The 22798-nt window shown below is 42.8% G+C and overlaps 1 protein-coding gene across 1 annotated transcript in view; it reads left to right on the top strand.

Moving 5' to 3' along the window:
- DPP4 (dipeptidyl-peptidase 4) overlaps positions 1-22798 on the top strand; it is a 90303-nt gene that overhangs the window by 31556 nt on the left and 35949 nt on the right. The window contains exons 6-11 of the mRNA XM_005859372.2: positions 2187-2239; positions 2352-2424; positions 3269-3389; positions 10394-10554; positions 11990-12093; positions 22287-22422. Coding sequence (XP_005859434.1) covers positions 2187-2239; positions 2352-2424; positions 3269-3389; positions 10394-10554; positions 11990-12093; positions 22287-22422 — 648 coding nt within the window. The remainder of the gene's footprint in view (positions 1-2186; positions 2240-2351; positions 2425-3268; positions 3390-10393; positions 10555-11989; positions 12094-22286; positions 22423-22798) is intronic.

The raw sequence follows: 22798 nt of genomic DNA, 5'->3' as shown, positions 1-22798 counted from the left end.
TTTTTTTCTTTTATTCTGGGATTTATTTACCTTCTATAATTAAAACTTTGTAGCCTTGAGTGGAGCTCAGAGCCAGCCAGGGCGGGCAGGAAGCTTGGCTTCCTCCATCGCCAGGGGCAACCCAAGCCTCCTGCTCGCTCCAGCTCCGTGGGCACAGCCGGCTGAAAGCAGGTATCTGGGATTTATTTATCTTCTATAATTGAAACTTTGTTGCCTTGAGTGGAGCTCAGAGCCGGCCACGGCAGGTGGGAAGCTTGTCTTCCTCCATCGCCGGGGCAACCAAGCCTCCTGCTTGCTCTAGCTTTGTGGCTGCCGGTCGCCATCTTGGTTGGGTTAATTTGCATATAGTTGCTCTGATTGGCTGGTGGGCATGGCTTGGGGCATAGTGAAGGTATGGTCAATTTGCATGTTTGTCTTTTATTAGTGTAGATAGATGAGTCTGTTCCAAAAGATGAAGTGAACATTCCAAATGCGTTGGGTGTCCTTTTAAAATCTGGGATGGATCTGTCATCCTGAAATGATCTCAGACCTTCTTAAATCTCTGTGTTGTTAGCCTGCACCACACCTTTTGGCTCTAGGAAGTATACTCAGAGGTTTCCCAGAAACAAGCCTGGGGTGTGTCAAAATAATCCAGGATTCAAAAAGGAATGTAGAACTTGCAAAAAGTAGGGACTTAATAAATATTTGTTGACATAAGAGGTTACAGGGTGATAAATGATAAGAGGGAAATATTATTCAAGGTTAGGAACCATGGCTTGCATCTCAGCTCTGCCATTATACAGCTGGGTCCTTGGGTAACTTATTTCATATCTATTTCATCCTTCTAGATAAAATCTGACTTTTCTTTTCGTTTTGTTTCTTCCTTGAATACATACTATGTGGTTCCAGTAGACCAAGCTCTAGTATTTTAATGGTCAATAGAAGACAATTTTTTCCTTCTAGGAATATGGTAAGGGAGATGGACATTCAGATAAGTGATTTTTTAAATTTACATTTGCATCTACATATAAACATTTTATTATAAATATGAATCTGTAATCATATATATATATTTATCTTTTTTCCATTTTTGCTTCAGATTTTTCATTTTTTCTTGTCTTATTTTTAATAACTTGTTTTATGAGGAATTTTGCCTTTTTCTAACTTAAAATTTATTAGCAAAAAAATGTAGTAGGGTCTTATAATCTTGTAATGTCTGTAATCTGTTGTGATATATCATTTTCTATTTTGATATTTGTCATTCATACCTTTTTTTCTCTCATACTTACTATGTTAGCATTTTTTAATCTTTTAAAGAACCAATTTTTGACTTTGGTGAATTATCTCTACTGTGTTTTTTCTATTTGATTACTGCTTTTACCTTTATTATTTCTTTTCTTCTGATTTCTTTAGATTTGGTTTGCTTTTCATTTTTGATCTTCTTGAGAGGGTTGTTTAAAATATTGATAGTATATGTATTTCAATTTTAATATATATTGGTAGGTGGCTTTCAAAATATCTATAATACTTCATATTTTTATGGTCAGTGTAGAAAAGTAAACATTTCTCCACATCACCTCTAGCAATAGAAGTATAGATTTTTAAAAATATTTTTATTTATTTCAGAGAGGAAGGGAGAGGGAGAGAGAGATAGAAACATCAATGATGAGAGAGAATCATTGATTGGCTGCCTCCTGCACATTTCACACTGGGGATCAAGCCCACAACCCGGGCATATGCCCTGACTGAAATCAAACCATGACCTCCTGGTTCATAGGTTGACACTCAACCACTGAGCCACGCTGGCCGGGCTAGAAGTATAGATATTTTAAATATTTTGCTAGTAAAATGGTTGAAAAGTGAAAATTTGCATTCTTCTTAAACAGGTGAACTTAACATACTGTGGTTAGTGCTAGGAATAATGTTTACATGGGAAGTGGCACTTTAGCCCCCTGAGGTCCTGGAAAGGCTCCTTGGCAAAGGTGATGTTAAAATTAGGTTGTAGATGAAATCCAGAGGAGTTTGGACTAGATGGTTTCTAAGATTTTTTTCTAATTCCAAAATTCTAAGAATCTAAATAGAGAATTATAAGAAGAGATAAAATTTGAGAATTATACATTTTATTACTTTGTCATCTTGAGCTCCTATAGCAAGTAGAAAAACTATCCATAATCACAGAAGCCTGAAATGTTTATTTTCTTTTATAGAAATGGAGACATTCCTACACAGCTTCATATGACATTTATGACTTAAATAAAAGGTCAGTGACTTCCTCATAAAACATATTATGCTTTTTTAGTGTAATAATTAAAACAATACAAAACACTGTGATTTATTCATTTGGTAGTTCTTTCCTTTTATCTTTTTTCCAGGCAGCTGATAACAGAAGAAAGAATTCCAAATGACACACAATTGATCAGATGGTCACCAGAGGGTCATAAATTGGTTAGTGAGTCTTTTTTTCTATCAGAAGAATAATGGTTCAAGTCTCTCATATGCAGAAGCTGCTAATCTTGATGCACAGTAGACACTTAGGAAGCAAAATATAGTATTATTGCCTAAAATAATATTTTACTAGTCTAACATAGTAAACACAATTCCTGAAAGTCTCTGAACTACTCTTAGGAAATTGTTTATTTAATGGGAAAATGTTCAGTTAACTCTTAAATTCTAATCTCTATTGTGCTTTCGGTTTGTTTGGGGGTTTTTTGCACATGTTTTTATGGGGAGTGGTTGCTGTTGTTATAGTTTGTGGGTGGGTGTTTTTAAAGCATACCTGCTTTCTGCTAGTTCTATGACCTTCTCTGTGTCACTATAGATATATCTGCATGTTCTATAGAGCTAAGAGAATGTTAAATTCCCAATCTAAACAGGAAGATGGAATGTTTACCTGTAGTTAAACTTCTCCCTCCCAGCATGCAACTGCACTCCCTTAGTCACCTCCACTAAGAAGAAATGCAAAGCACACATCATTCCATAGAAGTGGTCAGTGTTCTTATATACTTTAGCATCCAAATAGTGGTGGTTGTGAGCTTCTTCTTTTTAATATATTAAGAGTATTCTTAAAATTAATTAGGGTTGTAGCTTGTATACTGATAATTTAAGAATATGAGGGGGAGGGAGTAAATGACTCTTCATTTTGCCCAAATTGAATAACCTAAGGTAACCATTATACTTGCACACCAATATTGTTTTAAAATAAAAGAATTGATAAATGTTTTCTTGAACTTCAGGATAAAATATATTATATCATGTAATTATATGTCAATATTATTTTTTATTTTTCTAGGCATATGTTTGGGACAATGATATTTATGTTAAAAATGATCCGTATGCACCAAGTCAGAGGGTCACACATGATGGAAGAGAAGATGCAGTCAGTAATGGAATAACTGACTGGGTTTATGAAGGTAGAGACTTTAAAGTGTTTTTAAATCAGAAAATCTGTAAGTTTTTTAAAAATAGTCAAACATTTCTTTAAAAGGGAAGAAATTCAGTGGCATTCAAAAAAGTTGCACTTTTTATAATGTTATCAATTTTTTTAGCACAGCACCAGATACCTCACAGAAGAATTTCTTAGCAGTAGCTAGTGCTGCTTATGTCCTCATTGTCTCTCAATGCTCCTATTGTCTTCAGTCTACCGCTACAAAGAGCCTTTCTGTGTAGGTAGCTTTTCTGCTTTACAGATGCATAAAAGCCTGCAGATTAACATCAGGCCTACCTACCCCAGAAGTAAGCTAAGTACTCCCACAACATTCCAAAAGATGACAAAATATTGTTTGGAGGTTGGGGAGTAGAAGGGAAGAAAACACCCATTTTATAAAAGATTTGTGTTAATTTTCTTAGGCAAATTATAATTTCCTGATGTTAAAAATGAAAAGAAATAATTGGAAAGGCTTAAGAAAAAATGGGTCAAAAAACAGAACTAAAAGTGATAAAAAGGATTTATTTTCTTTAAGACACAGAGTTTTAGGAAATATAAAACATTCTAGAGACTTAGGAAATATTAGAAAAACATTTTTCATGTCTATAGTTGACAAGGTAAAAGGTATTTTGAGATGTTTCAAATAGTTCACAAAGTTGCCTCATTCTTATTAAAGACTCCTTATTTCATCCTATTCTTTTTTCTTCATAGTTAAAAAAGTAGTTTCCTTCATAACCTAATTTTGGTTGTTTCCCAGTTCAAGTCAAGTTTAATTAAATGAATAACATTATTTATAAAAAATTACTTTAAAAGAAAGATGAATTCCCATGGTTCAGAAATAAGTGTTTGATTAAAACTTGCAATGAAATTTACTAAGACTAGTCACTTAGAAATTGAAAACATCTTCAACACTTGGTGGACAGCATAGCAAAGCCTCCAGGATCCCCAGTGTGAACAGCATACAGCCTCTTCCCAAAGCTGTGACCCGACCCTTCCTCAGGAATAGCTGCATGTAAAATAAGGACACCCCTGCATTAAATAATAGGTGTCAGTTGCTTATCAATTTCTGGTGCACTCATTATATGCTGCTGCTCATCTTAATTATTATTGTATTTTATTATTGTTACTTGAGGCTCGTGAATGAATTCATGCAAGGGTGGGGTCCCTCGGGGTGGCCTGCGGGGATCGCACTGAAACCCACAGTCCAACGCCAGCTGCAGCTCCTACCTGCCGCTCCTGCTCATCTGGCCCCACTGTGCCTGCTGTGAGCTCCCACCCAATCAGTCCCAATTGGGAGAGGCTCCTGCCTCCGCAGCAGTACTTGCCAGCCATGAGCCCTGCATCTGGCGCCCTCCCCAGGAGAGTGGCCTGTGGGATCAGGCTGAAACCAGCTCTCCGACATCCCCTGAGGCGTTCCAGATTGTGAGAGGGGCCAGGCCAGGCCGAGGGACCCCACCAGTGCACAATTGGGGCTGGGGAGGGACTGCAGGAGGACTCCAGGGCATTTCCAGCCCATCTCGCCCAGCATTAAGCTAACCTACCAGTCGGAGTGTCTACCTCCTGGTGATCAGTGCACATCATAGCAAGTGGTTGAGTGGCCTTAGCATATTACGCTTTGATTGGTTGAACAGTCAACCAGTCACCGGAAGACCAGACACTTAGCATATTAGGCACGAACAGTCCGATGCTTAGCATACTAGGCTTTTATTATATAGGACTAGAGGTCCGGTGCACAAAATTCGTGCACCGGGGGAGTGTGTGTGTGTGTGTGGGGGGGGGTCCCTCAGTGTGGCCTGTGCCCTCTCACAGTCTGGGAGCCCTGGGGGGATGTCCAACTGACTGCTTAGTGGGCTAGGAGGGCGGGTTTAGCCGCACCCCCGACAAGGTTCAGTGCACTTCTGCTGCAGAGACGGCGCCACTGCTGTCGGGGAAGGGGTGTTGGGGGGGATGAGTCTGACCCTGAGGGGCCACTTAGGCCTGCCTTCACCCGGGTCTGGAGTTGTAGGGAGGAGAGGCGTGCCTGGCCCCAGCGGAGGGGGCCCAGCAGTGGCAGGCCATGGGCCTCAGGTTCCTCGTGGGCACTGACGGGTTGTTGCAGGCGTGCTATTGTTGTGGGTGCCCCTGGTGGGGGTGGCAGGGGAAGAGATTGGGAGTCAGAGATACGGGCTGCAGCTACCCCCAAGGCTGGGTCTTCTCCTGTCTGGTCAGCCTCCCCATCCCCCCGGGGGTATGGGGCTGTGGTAGGGCGTCCGTGCAGGGGGATTGGAAGAGCTCCCTGTGGCCACTTCCTCTTCCTTCTTTGCAGTCCGGGCTCCTGTCAAGCACTCTCCTCAGACCCCTGGGAACTTGGCTCTGGCCGCTCTGCCCCTCCATGGCTCCCTGCAGCCCCTGCCCCACTCGGCTCTCCCTGCCGCCCGCCTATCAGGAGGCTGCCAGGATGCCCTGCTGTGGGGCCACCAGGGAGTATGTGCTAAGCCTTAGTTAAGCCCCCGACCCTGCATGCGCAGACCGGCGGGCCCCCCTCTTTGCTCTTTGCTCGCCATGCCAGCCTTCATTCGCTGCTCCTGCCCAGGGCCAGCCGGCTTCGCTCCATCGCTTGGCGCCTACATATACAAATTAACCGCCATCTTTGTTGGCGGTTAACCGCCATCTTTCTTGGCAGTTAATTTGCATATCACCCTGATTAGCCAATGGGAAGCGTAGCGGAGGTACGGTTAATTACCCTTTTTGTCTTTTATTAGATAGGATTAAAAACAAGCATTAGGAAGAAACTTGTAAGGAAGCCCCAGGAATCAGAAAAATAATTAGGAAGTTTTCTGTCATTATTTTTTCACATAGGTTTTCAATTCCTTGCTCTCTCTTTTCTCCTTCTGGCTCCCTCATGATGTGAATGTTGGTGTGCTTGAAATTGTTCCAGAGGCTCTGTATACTGTCCTTTTTTGGATTCTTTTTTCTTTTTGCTATTCTGATTGGGTGTTTTCTGCTTTCTATTCTTCCAAATCTCAGATTTGATCCTCTGCTTCATCTACTCCACTGTTGTTTCCCTGTAATGTATTCTTCATTTCAATTAATATATTCTTTATTTCTGACTGGCTCTCTTTTATGTCTTATAGTTTTGTTTTTTATGTTTTCTGTCTCTTTGTTGAAGTCCTCACTAACTTCACCTACTCTTTCCCTAAGTTCACTGAGCAACCTTATAATCAGTGTTTTAAACTCTACATCTAGATTGCTTGTCTCCATTGTGTTTAGTGTTCTTCTGGAGTTTTGTTCTGTTCTTTCATTTGGGACATGTTTCTTTGTCTCCTCATTTTGGCAGCCTCCTTGTGTTTGTTTCTATGTAATAGGTAGAGCTACTATGTCTCCTGGGCTTGGTAGAGTGGCCTTATGTAGTAGGTGTCCTGTAGGGTCCAGTGGCATAGTCTCCTTGATCACCCAAGCTAGACACTCCAGGTGTGCCCCCATGTGGGCTGTGTATACCCTCTGTTGTAGTTGAGACTTGATTGTTGTTGACATGTCAATGGGAGGGATTTATGCCTAGGCTCATTGGCTGCAAAGACTGGCTGTGCCCACTGTGGAAGATCAGCTGTGCTGGGAACCACTCCACAGAACAGGACTTACTTTAACAGGGCTCTGGTGCCTGCTGAGTCCATCGTGGGGTGTGTCGCTTGTGGAGGTGGTTGGGTGGTGCGTCAATGTGGTTTGAAGCTGCCAACTAGGTGTGCTACCTCTGGAGCCTCCTGGGAGGTGCTGGCCAAGGTCAGCCACCATCTGTGTTCGGCTTGGGACCACCAATTATGAGCTACAAAGCAATTTGCAGGTGGCTGCTACTTGTACTGGACTTAGAGGTGCCCAGGAGAGGCCAAGCTGCCAACCAAGGCTGGCTCCCACTAGTACCAGGCCTGAGGCCGCATAGCAAGAGGTACAGGGCATGCCAAGGCCAGATGCTGCTTGTTTGAAAGTTTGAACCAAGACAGGTTATTTGTATGGAAAAGCTTGGGTGAGCCCACAAGTTGGGTGGGGCAGGGTCTCAGGGAATCACTAGGGTGAGGCTAACAGTGTGAGCCAAGTTGATAGAGACTCGGATATGGTACCCACCTGCTTGCTCTGTGGGAGCAGGGCTCATCAAAGAAACAATGGCCTCTGTCAATACTTCTGTCAAAGCTGCCCCTCCAGCTCTTGCCCTGATGCCAGACAATTCAGTTCATCCTTGTGTATACCTGGTGCCTTTCGAGCTGCTGCCCCAGTGCTGGAGCTCAGAGCCAGTGAGTCTGAATAAATCCATGTATGGGCCCTTTAAGAGGAATGCCTGGGACTCCAGCAGCCTTCCATCTCACTGAGCCACAATCCCTGCTGTTTTTATAGACAGAAGTTATGGGGACTTCTCTTCCTGGCATTGGAACCCTGGGCTGGTGGGCTTGGTGTGGGGCTGGAACCCCTTGCTCCTCAGTGGGGGGCCTCTGTAGCCAAGATATACCTTTTTTATCCACTACACATGGGTGTGGGACCAGCCTGTTCTGCATCTCCACCCCTCCTATCAGTTTTGATGTAGTTTCTTCTTTAATTCCTTAGTTGTAGGACTTCCGTTCAGGTTCAACTAGATTTCAGGTAGTTCTGAGTGATGCTTTTTTCTGTATTTTAGTTGTAATTTCAATGTGGTTGTGGGAGGATGCAAGAACCACATTTACTTACACTGCCATCTTGACCCCAAACCCTCAACCAGATGTAGTTTTATAATGATAACTAGAGGCCTGGTGCACGAGATTCATGCACTCAGGGGGGTCCCTCAGCCTGGCCTGTGCCCTCTCGTAGTCTGGGAGTCCTTGGGCCTAAGCCGGCAGGCAGATATCCTTAGTGCTGCCACAGAGGCAGGAAAGGCTCTCGCCACTGCTGCTGTGCTTACCAGCCATGATAAGGCTTCTGGCTGAGTGGTGCTCCCCCTATGGGAGTACACTGACCACCAGGGGGCAGCTCCTGCATTGAGCGTCTGCCCCCTGGTGGTCAGTGTGTGTCATAGCAACTGGTCGTTCTGCCACTCGGTCAATTTGCATATTACCCTTTTATTATATAGGATTTTAATGCTCATTAATGTAGAATAGCATGTTCTGTATTCTGAATAACCACCAATTCAAAACTTAGAGCACTATCTGCTACTTGTATTTACAAGAAATTTTAAAAATCATAATCTTGCTGTAATTATATTAATTTTATGTATTTGCATCTTGATCTTAGACTAGAACCAATGGGTAGAGGCCACAAGTAGTGAGACATCAATTCAGTATAATGAAGTTCTTAGTGCAAAATATCCTTGACTTGGAATCACAAGACCTGCATTCTAATTCACTCAGTCCTTCTCTGCCTTAGTTGCCTTTTCTGTAAAATGGGCTATGAATAGACTCTCCCATGGATCTTTGTGAAGACTAAATTAGATAAGTGGTTTGTAAATTCTAAATTGCTACATAAATGTAAGTCAACAATATAGGTATAAAGCAGTCAAAGGGGGAGCAGGCTTCCTAACCAAGAAGAAAGTTCTCTGTTACTAGAGGTGCTGAAATAGGTAGGAAGACATAGCAGAGCATGGAAATGAAAAGCATGGACTCATACCAAATAAGCCTGGATTTATTCTTGATTCTATCAATTGTTGCCTGCGTGATCCTGGACAAATTACTTATTCTCTTCAAGCCTAACTGCCTCCCTTTGCTCATCTGCACACAGTGAGTTATCATGAGGATTAACTGAGATAATAGATGTCAGTTGCTTTTCAATTCCTGGTGCATTCATTATATGCTGCTGCTCATCTTAATTAGTATTGTACTTTATTATTAATACTGTAACTACTATTATTATTGTTATTATTGAAAACAAGCATTTGGAAGAAACTTGCAAGGAAGCCCCAGGAATCAGAAAAGTGATTGGGATAAATAGTTTCCTAATTCTAAGATTCAAGTTTCTATGCCTTTGTTTTTACCTTTATATTCACATCAGAACATAAGATTTGTGGGTTAAATCTGCATAAAGAACTAGGAGTCTCTATCTAGTCTACTTGAATCCTCCATCCCCAGTTGATAAAAGAGGTTCTGGCATTTTCACAACTAGTAGTTGGAAGTCCCATGAACAGACTTGATAATAAACACAGGAAGGAGCTACCTTTGCCAGAGATTGAAAACTAGGCCAAGAGTGTTCTGGAAATCAAGACCTTTCCTTTCCTTTGCATTCCTCTTTGACCCTCTTTCCTCACCCATCATCTTAGACATCAGAGGAGGGTGTTAATCCAAGGGAGTCTTCAGTTTCTTCAGGTTAGGCCAGTGGTCGGCAAACTGGCCCCCTGAGTGTGACCCTTCCACAAAATACCACGTGCGGGTGTGCACATACAGTATGATTGAAACTTCGTGGCCCATGCCATGGGGCCAAAGAGCCGCATGTGGCTCGCGAGCCGCGGTTTGCCGACCACTGGGTTAGGCGAAGGAGATGTTTCTGAGTAGGGGTCTCATGGAGCTCCTCGCCACTCTAAATCTATCCTTCCCTCACCTTGTTTGTGCCAAGAGCAGTAAACTCTGGGCACCATATTGGTTTAATAGCATAGAGCCACACACCACCCACCCGGTTGGGGAGAGTAGGCTGGCATGTTGACGGTTTGAAAATGAGAAAGGAGAATCAGCCCCTTATGTGAAATTTACTTTGAGTATGTTTTGCAGCATAAATTTAGAGGATTATAAGATAAAGAAAAACATGTAGAGCTTATATTAAATATTATGTGCTAAAATATTCTAAAAACAGTCCAACGGGTTACTTATTTTTATAGCCCAGATCTATCCTTGAAGATTTTATTTTTATTCATTTGTATTACTCTGATTTTGGAAGCCCAGCAAATGCAAAGTGGTTCATTAGTTGAACTCTACTGTAATTACTAAAGCTAATGAGAACAATATTTTGAATGCCAAAGCCAATTTATCATCTACTTCTTGTAACAGAACAATTTATGTCTCTTTTCAGAGGAAATCTTCAGTACCCACTCCGCTCTGTGGTGGTCTCCAAACGGCACATTTTTAGCATATGCCCAGTTTAACGACACTGAAGTCCCACGTATTGAATACTCTGTCTACTTGGACGAGTCGCTGCAGTACCCAAAGACTATCCACATTCCATATCCAAAGGTCTGTGCTCCTATTCATATAGCAGTTCTGTGATTTGATGGGAAGAGAATGGTTTCATTTAATCCTTTCCTGCTAATGAAAATATTGTCAGTCTCTCTTCAACAGCTTGCTGTGATTACTCTTGCTGAAGTCAACAGCATCTGGCAATTTTAAAGTATTTTTATTATCCCAGGAAAGAGTGTGATTTAAGGTTTTGTAATTTCTCCAAAAACTTTGAGGAATGACAAGCCGAAAAAGATGGGGGAAATGCTTTTAAAAGAGGTAGGGGGACTGAAAATGTTTGAATGGAGGAAAAGAGAGGCTATAATTGAATCACAAGCTCATCTCATTTGTGGAAGTTGGAATGTGCCCTAGATGAAGTTGAAAAGCTTGATTATATATCAGGTTGTATTACTAATTAACAGATACAAGACTAGTTTTAGTGGTTCTATTATAGATTTGGCACTAGTGTTAATTTCACACATCCTACATTTGGAATAATAGTGTCATGTCTTGGTTCTCAAGGCTGTTCTCCCCCTCCGGATGCATGTTTATGAAAATTGAAAAGCTCCCTTCAGCAGTGTAAGCTAAGGAAGAGGGGAATTTAGATGGGAACTACAATTCTTCACTAGTATCATCATAATAATGGCCACCGTATTGTCCATAGGAAAATGTAATAGTAAAGTGCTGTTTTGCTGTAAGCAATTTGGAAAAAGGAATTTTTATTTTTACCAACTCCCTCAATTTGTTTTATGAAGAGCTGCCATTTTAGGAAGACAGAGAAAAAAAGATCAGAGACTAAATATGGAGATGTATTTTCAGTGAAATGTAATTTTTTGATGAGTGAAACTGGCAAAAAAACAAACAAACCATAAAATGTTCTTACTAAAAATACATTATTTCTAGCTAATTTGTCAGTTGAGGATCTATGTGTGTATATAAGAAGGTTTTATAGATTTCTGTCATGCTATTTATTGTAAAGCTCCAACGTGGTGAACCTGAATTTGGAGTGAAAATGACAGCTTCCTAATTAGCATTATTGGCTCTCAGCTCAGGGAAACTAATTTTCCTGGTGGATTGTGTCTTTGGCTGAACCCAAGGAATTTTTCGTAGTGGTCAGCCAGTTGACTTCTTGTCTTCTGGAGTCAGGATATATTTGCAAAATATCAGAAATGATTTTAAGAAATGTATCCTTGTCTGCATAAAGTATACATAAATTATGAATATTTATTAATTAGACAGGAGTGTGTGGGGTCTCTATATATTTCTGACTGAACACGAAAAGGTTGCATTTCATGACCCTCCCTTATGTTCATTTTATCTACATTAAATTGTTTGAATGTGTCTGATTGTTATAATTTTATGGCTGTAATGCAGACATTTTTGTACAGTTTTAAACTTGTGCAATGATGTTCTATTTTTTGTCAATACCAATCCTGTGATTGCTTTTTCCTAGGCAGGAGCTAAGAATCCAACTGTAAAGCTCTATGTTGTAAATACTGACAACCTCACCAATCTAGATCCTGTGCAAATCGTTGCTCCTGCTTCTGTGTTAATAGGGTAAGACTCGACCCAAATGAGTGGGTAGTTGCATAGCTCCCAAGGAGAAAATTTAAAAAATGAATAGCAGATTCCGTGGTAGCCTCCCATGGTATCACCCAGGCTGGCAGTCATTCATTCTTTCACTTAGCTACTCTTTGTTGACCACACTTGATGTCTCTGTGCTGGGCAGAGATGTTGTTGCACAATGAATAGAGCCGTCAGAGTCCCTAGTGTCATGGACCCTATACTCAAGGTGGGAGAAGCAGACAAGAACCAAGGAAACAAATAAAGATATATATAAAATGTCAGGTGGTGACAAATGTTGTGAAGATAACTAAAGCAGGGCAAAGTGACAGAGATGGTGATGTTGAGGGGGAAGGCCTCTCTGATGAGATGACCTGTGAGCATTGATGTGAAGAACGGGGTCAGGGTGGGTCTTGCCACATGGATAGCTAGGGGTACCGAATCCAGGCAGAGGTAGAGCAAGTGGAAGCACCCTGCGGAGAGAACACGCTTGGTGCATTAAAGGACCTGCAAGGAGGACAGGGTGACGGAGCCACCTGAGTGAAGAGGAGAGTGCTGGGAGTAAGGCCAGATCACACAGGCTTTCCAAGTCCACTTAAGAACTAGAAAAATGCAGGACAACTGTGGATTAAATTTAGGGAGCCTCATGATGCTGATGTGCCTGAGGATGTCAGTTGCTTAAATAATCCTTAGTGGTTTGAAATTCTCCTATTGAGAATTCTGCCCCTTGTTACTTTCTTATAAAGATAACCACCGTATTGCATGCGATTTAGGGCTATCAAGTTTCTCCTTGTTCATTTCTTTTATCTATATTGGTTTTGTTGTTGTTGTTAAATAATAACTCGCATATTTTGAGCACTCACTATGTGCCAAACACAGGGTACTGTCAAAAGTAACTCTCTCTTTCCAACAACTATTACCATATGCCTGTGCTACAGATAAGAAAAATGAGTCCTAGAGATTAAGAAAATGACCAAGTAGGATTTTGTATTCAAACTTGTCTTTCTGACTTGGAGAACAGCGCTTGTAAGCATTCTGCTAGGTGCCTCCTTCTGTGCGAATTCAGGTGGTGCCCTCAGGTTCCTGAAGCTGTCATCAGGGTAAAATGTAGTATCCGCTTTCTCAGGGTTGCATTTACTACATCAGGCATGCTGTCGGCTTTGCTCTGTAATTGCTAATTCATTAACTTGTTTAGAAATATTTATATTAACCTATTTATTCTTTGGAGGGAGACCAGTTACTAGTAAATTTAAAAATAATTTTTTCCTGAATTTGTCCAAGGGTATAAAAAATTTACCCAGTGGTTCTAAAACCTGGTGTTAGGTCCCATCCAGCCATTTCTTCAATCAACATTGATTGAGCACCCACTGTTTACACACACAAAAGTCCTCAGAGTGAGTTTCTGCCCTTCTAAGACTTACGATCGGGTAGAGGATGTAAGACATTCCCATAAATGACTCCAAGAGCAAATGTGACAGAGGTGTAAACAAAAGGCTGGAGGCCTTCTGGAGGGAGTGGGGGAGAGGTGGGTTTTTCATGACCCCAGCAATCAAAGAATGTGTAGATTGAACAGGTGGGATTACAGCAGGGCACAGTGGGGAGGAAGAGCTCTGAAGTGGGAGGAACCGCATGGGAAAGGGTGGGGCTGTCCAAGAGCAGGGCCTGGTGTGACCACCTGGTCTACAGCTAATATCTGTCTGAGGGGAGGATGAACCATGAGCGCCTGCTCTGAAAAAATACTAGATCTAGCCCAGCTGGTGTGAGCATCAAACTATGAACCAGGAGGTCAACAGTTTGATTCCCAGTCAGGGCAGATGCCTTGGTTGCAGGCTCAATCCCCAGTAGGGGGCATGCAGGAGGCAGCCGATCAATGATTCTCTCTCATCATTGAAGTTTCTATCTCTCTTTCCCTCTCCCTTCCTCTCTGAAATCAATAAAAGTATATATGTATTAGATCTAGAAGGGGCTTTAGACCTCACCAGTGGTTGGAAAACTTTTTTTTGAAGACCCAGAAGACTTTGTTCAAGTGAGATAGCACACAGAAGTACAGAGTCAGAAAATGGAAGCTGCGCAGGTTGCAGGCCCAGTCCTCATCCCCTTTCCTATCCCCCCGAGTCTCAGGCAATTAGACAGAACCTGCAGGGGCTCCAGAACACCACTGTGAGGCACAGGTGAAAGAACTGAAGTCCAGAGAGGTAAACTCATTTGGTCAAGGTCACACAGCAAGTTAGTGTGGGAACTGGTAATAAGACAGAGACCAGCACCTGCCAGGCCAGAATAATAGAATAATTGAGTTAAAATATATTGAGTGCTTCCTATGGGCTGGGATTGTGCTTGGTGTCTGCTCATTTGTTTTCCACATACTCCCTATGGTATAATTTTCATGGCCATTTCACAGACGAAGAGATAGAGTCCTCCCCACTTAGAAATTACTTTTCAAGGAGCAGGAGTGAATTTCCAAGCTCAGGAAACTTCCGTAGTTCTAAGGATTTATTTTTTGCCCCATGTAGTTCTTTGTAGTTCTTTACAGCACCCTCCTAGTGAGGGCTCCCTCACTCCATGGAGATATTTGTGTGGAACATATTTTACCAAAGAATCATATTTTGGAAATGCCACAGGATATATAAGATAGGAAAGTGCAAATCCAGCTCTGGTCTCTGTTAATATCAGTAAGGACCCAGCTGTACTAAAACCAGGCTTGAGATCATGTCTGTGGAAAACATCTAACACATGGTCATGCCCCGTTTTCTGGCCTCACGCAAAGATCCAGCAAGGCCAAGTAGACCAGGCAAGTTGTGCCTCTCAGGAAACTGCCCAGCACCCTATGCTGCACTGCCTGGTAAGTCCCAGGTCCCAGAGTGTGACGCCCTGCCAGGAGCAGCATGATTGTTTCCTCCTCCGCCCATGCGCCCACCACAATTTTCCTGTTAGGCCATGACCTTTCACCCCCGAGCTTCCAGCAGGTGAAATCCTACAGGAGGATAAGGCTGGTTTGCAGTGTGTTAGGAATGGGCTGCTCTGATAACAAGCGAGAAGGGCATCCAGGTCCCTCAGCCAGCGGCCCAAGCCTGACTCTGAATCAGGGTGAGCCTCCCTACCGCCTTCCCTGATTTAGAGCTCAAGTTAATTGGATTTGTTAAGCTGTGCTTTTGTATGGATTACTCATGCTGGGAGTTTGAAAGCTCAAACTATTTGGGAGAAAACAGATAATGTAAAATCATCAATCTCCTTCCTAACTGCTTTATTTAGAGCAATGCTTCACATTGCTGGATTGAAGTAAGATGAGTTCTACAGGTAGAGGCCAATCTTTACTATAACATAGTCAGTGCCTAGCAGGATGCCTAAGACATAGCAGATACCCAGTTGATATTTATGGAATAAATGGATAGAGTTAATGCATGGATGGGTGAATAGAAGAGGTATAGTTCACACGTGACTTTGTGAGTGCAAAATTGCTTATATAGCTGGCACCAAAGATGACCTTCAAAATGACCTGGCATAGCATTTCCAGTATTCTGCCCCCTCCCAGTCATTTGAAAATTCTGTGGCCTGAAGCTGGAGGATCAGGGAAAATTCTGTGGCCTGAAGCTGGAGGATCAGGGAAAATTCTGTGGCCTGAAGCTTGAGGATCAGGGAAAATTCTGTGGCCTGAAGCTGGAGGATCAGGGAGAGTTCTACTGAGGTGACCCAACCCAACATCTGCTCAATGGCTCAGGGGACCTATCACACTCAACTCATGACCTACCCCACCCAGTTCTCTGCTCCTGAGGAACACCATAGATAGACTTTCTATGTCTCCTCTGAACAGTTGATGACCCTTGGTCTATATAAAGTAGGAACAAGATGGTCTGAGATTGTCACACAGGAGATGAATGAACTGGATAGCAGTGCCCTGGAAGCTGTTGGCACCTCCAAGAAAGGAGGCAGATTAGGAGCTCAGATCTGCTCCATCTCACCCCACCCATTCCTCTCCTCAGCGATCTGTCAGCGGCCCCGGGAGGGTTGGCATCTCTGTCAGAGCAGAGGGTGGCATGGAGCCCACGGCCAGCACTGGCAGGACGCCCGCTTCCTTGGGTGATCCGCTGAATTAATCACAGCACCGTCTGCACTTGCTCTTAGTAGCAGTTTTCTCTCCAATATTCTTTCCAGTTAGTAATGTGTACCTTATTTTAAGCATCTTTAATATACCAAAAGAAACATTTACACAAGTTAGGGGTATTAATGTCACTCAACAGACAGTTACTAAATGCCTACTGTTTGCAAGGCAGCAGTCACTTTACCAGGGGATTCCCTGTAGTGTGACTTTCAAAAGCAAGTCTCTCCCAGTGCATTCAAATATGATTTGCTTTGTCCAATTCAGTTGTTCAGTTTACACACACTCGCTAGGAATAGATAGATTTCCTAGAGTGAGGAATTTTATCCTGAAAAGAAGCAAGAAGGTGAAGCTAGCAATGTTTACCAGAGGGATGGGTAGAGAGGTTCTACAGAGGGAGCGACTGGAAGCGGAAAATCTGAAGCCAGCTGCTCAGTTTGAATTCCGGCTCCAACTTTTTCCAGAGTGTGACCTTGGGCAAGTTACTTAGCCTTTCTGCCCTGCCATTTCCATGTCTGCGAAACATGAACGCTAACATTCCTGCCACGTACAGTGGGCATGAGCTTTATGTCAAGAGAGCACTTAGAACAGTTCCTGGCACATAGTAGATTCCACATGGGTGTAACCTATTATTTTGTCCAGAAATTACTCCATTGCTCCCTATTACCGTTGTACTAACCCCATTCCAGAAGTTAGAAGAGCTGGTTGAATCACTAGGTCAAATCTGGGGTAGGCAGTCACTGTCTCAAGAGGAGGTCAGGTTGCCTGCACAATCCCTCTTCTACACGCCCCCCCCCCCCCCCCAAACCATTACCTAACCAAAGTCTACTCCACAGTTGCCTCCCTGATTTTTGCAGAATAAAATCAGCTGGAGTGAAAAGTATAGCCGATAATCCTGCTTGTTGGGGTTTTCTAGGGGTTTTTTTTTTAAATATATTTTATTGATTTTTTTACAGAGAGGAAGGGAGAGAGAGAGAGAGTTAGAAACATCGATCAGCTGCCTCCTGCACACCCCCCACTGGGGATGTGCCCGCAACCAACATACATGCCCTTGACCGGAATCGAACCTGGGACCTTTCAGTCCGCAGGCCGACACTCTATCCACTGAGCCAAACTGGTCCCGGCAAGGGTTTTTCTAGTTTTAAAAGGAGACTTCAACCTTTCAGTAAAAAGTACTGTTGAGCCGTTGGTTCCCTTATATCTTTTTCATGACTCACTGACATCTGATCCTGTCATGATCTCAACTCTGGGCTGGGATATGCACTCTTATTCTGTCTACTGCTAATTCCAAACCCTAAATAGAAACTATGATTGAAGAGAAATGCGTATACCTTAGAATTCAAAAATTACTGCATGCTCTGCTGGTGAGCTATCTCACTGGGCGCTCCCGGGGTGCAGAGTACACCCTGGGCTATGGAGAGTGACAAAGGTAATGGAGGATACAGGCTCATGAACCTTTGATCTAGAAATGGGCAGGGAAGGTGCCAGATGCATGCGAGTTTCCTGGCAGACTTCCCAAATTCCATTGCTCAGTGTTTTCAAATGGGGAAAAGTTTCTATGGCTGATTTTTGAACACGAAAGCATAACTTATGGCTGTTAGTAGATAGAGCATTCAGTACCAGGTGACCCACTAATCATGTAAGAGTTTCTTTCCCCCTTGTCTGTCCCTTCCCCTGCCGGGCCACTATAGAAAAGAGGAAGGCTCTTTCTGGAGCCCAGGTTCCTAACGGATGTCCCATGGAACCCTTGGAAAGTGTATACATGGGTGTGGAGACGTTTTTCTCCCCTACAGAGAGGTACATAATTTTAATCACATGTACATATAATTTTTTACCTAAAAGAGTGAGAACTACTTATATAGAGCATACCACTGGGCAAGTCCTACCTCCCTGACCATTTTGTATGATCTGCAAGTTTGAATACTTTACATTTTTGAATAGTTGGGGGGGGAAATCAAATGAAGCATTATACTTCATGACATGTAAAAATTATATGAACTTAAAATGTCAGCATTTCTTTGGGACTATTGGGGGTGGCAAGAATGGCACTACGTGCTAGACCGGTGGGGTCAGACCAGACCTGGGTCCAGCAACCTCAGTACCTCTGTTCTGGCTAAGAAAGAATTCAGAGCCTAGACTCCAACTATAAGAGAACATTTATTTAGAAAATCACAAAGGTAGAAGAAGTAATTCATAGAAGAAATGAGCCAAGGAAACAAGTTATAGAGGCAAAGAAAAGGCCCTTGGAGCTTAGATGTGAGGAAGGCAACAGTGACATGCTTGAGGGGAGGGGGGAGGGGGGAGGGAAGGAGAGGAAAAGGGGAAGGCGCTGGTGTGCTCTGGGGAGGGAGAGCACACTGGGTCCTCCATCCAAAGGGTTTTAAGGGTAGAAATTTTAGGAGAGGTCCCAGGGGAAGATCTCAATAGAATATTCAGCAGCTTTCCAGGTCTAGGTGTCCTTTCTGGGTCAGAGCCAGGGCAGCTGGACCTGATGTCCGTGGGGGGTCCCTTGTCTGGTTTTGCTGCTTTTCTAGGTCTGGAGCTGAAGCACAGGCCTAGATGTTATCTCTAGGGAGGAAAGATCAGGGGGTCTAAACTGCATGACCAGTGATATGCTAGGGAGGAAAGGTCACCCTGGGGGTGAGGTCCTACTTTCCAATTGCCTTTGCTAGGCACCCAGGGCTTTTTGCCCTGGTGACCTTCTGTACCTGGCCCATCGTCCTCGCTCTGCTCATGCCTGTCTTATTGCCTGGCACAAAGCCCAGCCACACTCTTTTGTTTACTTACGGTCTCTGAAAGGCAGAGTTGAGTAGTTGTGATAGAGGGAACATTGCCCAGGAAGCTTAAAATTTTACTATTTGGTCCTTTCCTGAAAGTTTTCTGATCGTGGCCTAAAAAGTTAATTTCAGAAAGTTTCATTTTCTCTTTTGTGTTGCATTCTTCCATTCCCTTTGCAAGCATTGTTATTCCCTGTCAGATTTATTTGCCTTTCCTTTTCCTCATGTAACATGCATTGGGCACAATGAAGAATTAGACTAGATCGGGCACCCTTGATCCTGGGTATTTGAAGAAACATGTGCACTCTCAGACCCTGCAGCACCATCAGACTGAGTGGTGTAGGAGGAGGAGTTTCCTAGAAATCATCATGGACAGGGGATGTTTGAGTAAATAAAGCAGTTAGAGCATGCCAGGCGTTTCAGACTGAAGGACAAGCTGAACAAAGCGGGCAGCTAGGAATACCAGCCATGCAGACGAGATAACGAATGTACTTTTGTTTTTTTTATCCTCACCTGAAGATATTTTTTCCATTGACTTTTTAGAGAGAGGGGAAAGGAGGGAGAGGAGGTGGGGGGCGGGGGAGAGAGAGAAACATTGACATGAAAGAGACACATCAATTGGTTGCCTCCTGCCAGTGACCTGACAGGGACAAATCTGCAACTGAGGTACCTGCTCTTGGCCTGGAATGGAACCCAAGACCCTTCGGTCTGAGGGCTGACACTCTAACTGCCAAGCCAAACTGGCTAGGGCTGAATAGACATTCTTTTTTATTAAGATTTTTGTTTTCTTAAATATATTTCAAAGAGGAAGGGAGAATGAGAGAGAGATAGAAACATCCATGATAAGAGAGAATCTTTGGTCGGCCGCCTCCTGCATGCCTCCTACTGGGGATTGAGCCTGCCACCGGGCATATGCCCTGAACAGGAATTGAACATTGACCTCCTGGTCCATAGGCGGACACCCAACCACTGAACCATGCCGGCTGGGCTGAATATATATTCTTAATAAGAGAAAAGTTTGACGTGAAGGGGAGTGCCTGCTTGCGGGAATGTAGTGCTTTGCTACCGGGTGAAGGGAGTTGGTCTTCCTTCAGTGTCTGCCACCTATGTGGGGACAGCCTAGAGGCCCTGGTACCCTGGCTGCATGAGCACCTTGTGTCCCCAGCTGTAAAAGGGGGTTAGTGAAGTGGTGAGGGATTTACTGTAAAGTGCTTAATCCAGCACCTGATCCACCCTAAGTGCTCAATAAATGTTTATTGTTTGATTTAGTGTCTATAAAGGGAATGGCATGGGGAAGTGACCTGTGAATTCTGGGAAGGAAAGCTATTTAAGCCACAAAGGACTGCATAGCATTTTCCCCCCTTTCTTCAGTGCTGCATTCCTCAGAATTTTAGTGAGTCCTTGGTTCGGGCAGGTATTCTGCCAGGCCTTGGGGATATATCTTGCAAACAAGACAACTGTGGCCTGCCTCAGAGAGCTTCCAGTCCACTAAGTGCCGGAGGAGGGATGGGCAGAGCCTGTGAAGGAAAGAGCAAGGGAAGGTTTCAGAGCTTTTATGGGGGATTACAGCCACAGGGCCAGGCTGGAAGCAGGCTTTTGTCAGACAGTGGAAAAGAGCAACTTAAGAATAGTTATACACAATCACAATGGGAGGTGGGGAGAGCAAATAAAATAAAATATCCAGAACAAACAGTGTTAGGGAAGCTAGCAGAAAAGTAAATTATGAATTCCACACATGACACTACAAATCAAAATGTAGTTCCAAAAACTTTTAAAGGTATGTGTGGGCAGAAAATGCACTGCTAGAGATATCTCAATTTGTATAAATTTACCTTAAAATACCAGAGGGTTTCTTAATTTCTTCACATCGTTCGTGTTTTGACTCCTGAGAAGTTTTTTTGGAATATAATTACTTTATTTTCAAAGTTTGTAGAGATATGAGTCAATCTTTTCCCCCCTTTAAAAATGAAATTGAGAAAAAGATCAGCTGTGGTTTCACCCAAATAAAAATTTTCTAGAGAAGCACATCAAATTACCAGAAAATACTCCAAACTCAGTCAGAGTCACTGGCCTCCTGGTAACGTTCCCACAAGAGAGAAAAGTGATGGGAAAATGTCACCCTTGACTCCCTGGCACCACCAAAGGCCAAGCTGAGGACTTGAAATATCCTGTCATGGTGTGGGCCACATATGCTAACTGCCATATAACGTTAGCTGCTTTCCTTTTGTCAGATCTATTGTAATTTCTATTTAAAATTAAATTACACTTTGCCCAGGCCAGTGTGGCTCAGTTGGCTGAATATAATCCTGTGCACAGAAAGGTCACATGCCAGGTTTCGGATTCGATCACAGCCAGGGTATGAATGGGAGACAATCAACTTATGTTTCATTTGATGTTTCTTTCTCCCTCTCCTTGCCTCTCTCTCTCTAAAAAATAAAATAAAATAAAAAAATAACAACATATATCTTTTTAAATTACACTTTGAGCTTTAAGAAAAGGTATAATATTATGGTAGTGACGTAACCTGCGGAAATTTTTAGAAAAAATAATTTGAGTCAAACAGAGGATACACTTGGAAGATCTCACCAGACTGAGAAAAATGCTTTGGAGATTGGCAGTTTGCAGCTTCTTTTATGCATTTGAATTAAGAGGGGAAGACTAAGTGAAGGGGTGGGGAGCCAGGCAGGCTTGTGATTGGATTACAGGATAGTTCATAAGATTATGTGCTCTCTTGAGGGTGGTTTTGCTCGTGAGGGCTCTAAAAGGAGACATTTCAAAGGTGTGTTATCTACATGCACTAAAATAAACAGGGCTTGCTTAAGGCAAAAAATAGACCTTTTACTAAAGACATTATAGGCTTGAAGCATGACTACCCACCATAACCTGCCCAGTTAGGAATTTATGATCAGATCACCCTGTGAGGTTACTTTCCGTAAGACCTCTTTTTCATTCACAATGGTATTAAATGCTTTCAACAGCCATTTAAAATTGTCTTCCGCCGAAACCGGTTTGGCTCAGTGGATAGAGCATCGGCCTTCGGACTGAAAGGTCCCAGGTTCGATTCCGGTCAAGGGCATGTACCTGGGTTGCGGGCACATCCCCAGTGGGAGATGTGCAGGAGGCAGCTGATCGATGTTTCTAACTATCTATCTCTCTCCCTTCCTCTCTGTAAAAAATCAATAAAATATATTTAAAAAATAAATAAATAAAATAAAATTGTCTTCCCATTAAGATTCATTGCATTGAGTAGAATGTCTAAATGTACCAAGATCTAGAAATAAGTATTCTCCCCTTCTTCCTTCCTTCCTTTCTTCCAGGGATCACTACTTGTGTGACGTGACATGGGCAACCAAAGAAAGGATTTCTTTGCAGTGGCTCCGGAGGATTCAGAACTATTCAATAATAGATATTTGTGACTATAATGAGTCCACTCCCATATGGAATTGCTTGGTGGTAAGGTTGATGGGATGTTCTGCTTCTAAAGCTACATGTCATCAGCAAAGGGCTGTGTGAAAACCAGGAGAGAGGGAATGTTTGGGCATCAGGAAGTGAAGTTTGAGTTTCTGTTCTTTCCAACTCTTTGTCTGACCCTGAGGTAGTAAGTAAATATTGACTAACTTTTAGATACTGTAACGTGATATCTGGCGGTGCTTCTATTTCACCTTCGCTCATGGGTCATGCTGTTTTGGTTATGGATATTGCCACTTGGGAAGGTTGGTGATTGGAAACCCAGAAGATAGAATTTGATGTCAAAATTCAAAAGTACCAGAGGGCCAGGTTCTGTGCAGTCAATGAAGTGTGTTTCAAAAGAGAAAATACGGGATGGGGA

The sequence above is a fragment of the Myotis brandtii genome, unplaced genomic scaffold (assembly GCF_000412655.1).
Source record: "Myotis brandtii unplaced genomic scaffold, ASM41265v1 scaffold125, whole genome shotgun sequence".
Taxonomy (NCBI): Eukaryota; Metazoa; Chordata; class Mammalia; order Chiroptera; family Vespertilionidae; genus Myotis; species Myotis brandtii.
This window is presented reverse-complemented; position numbering and strand designations above follow the sequence as displayed.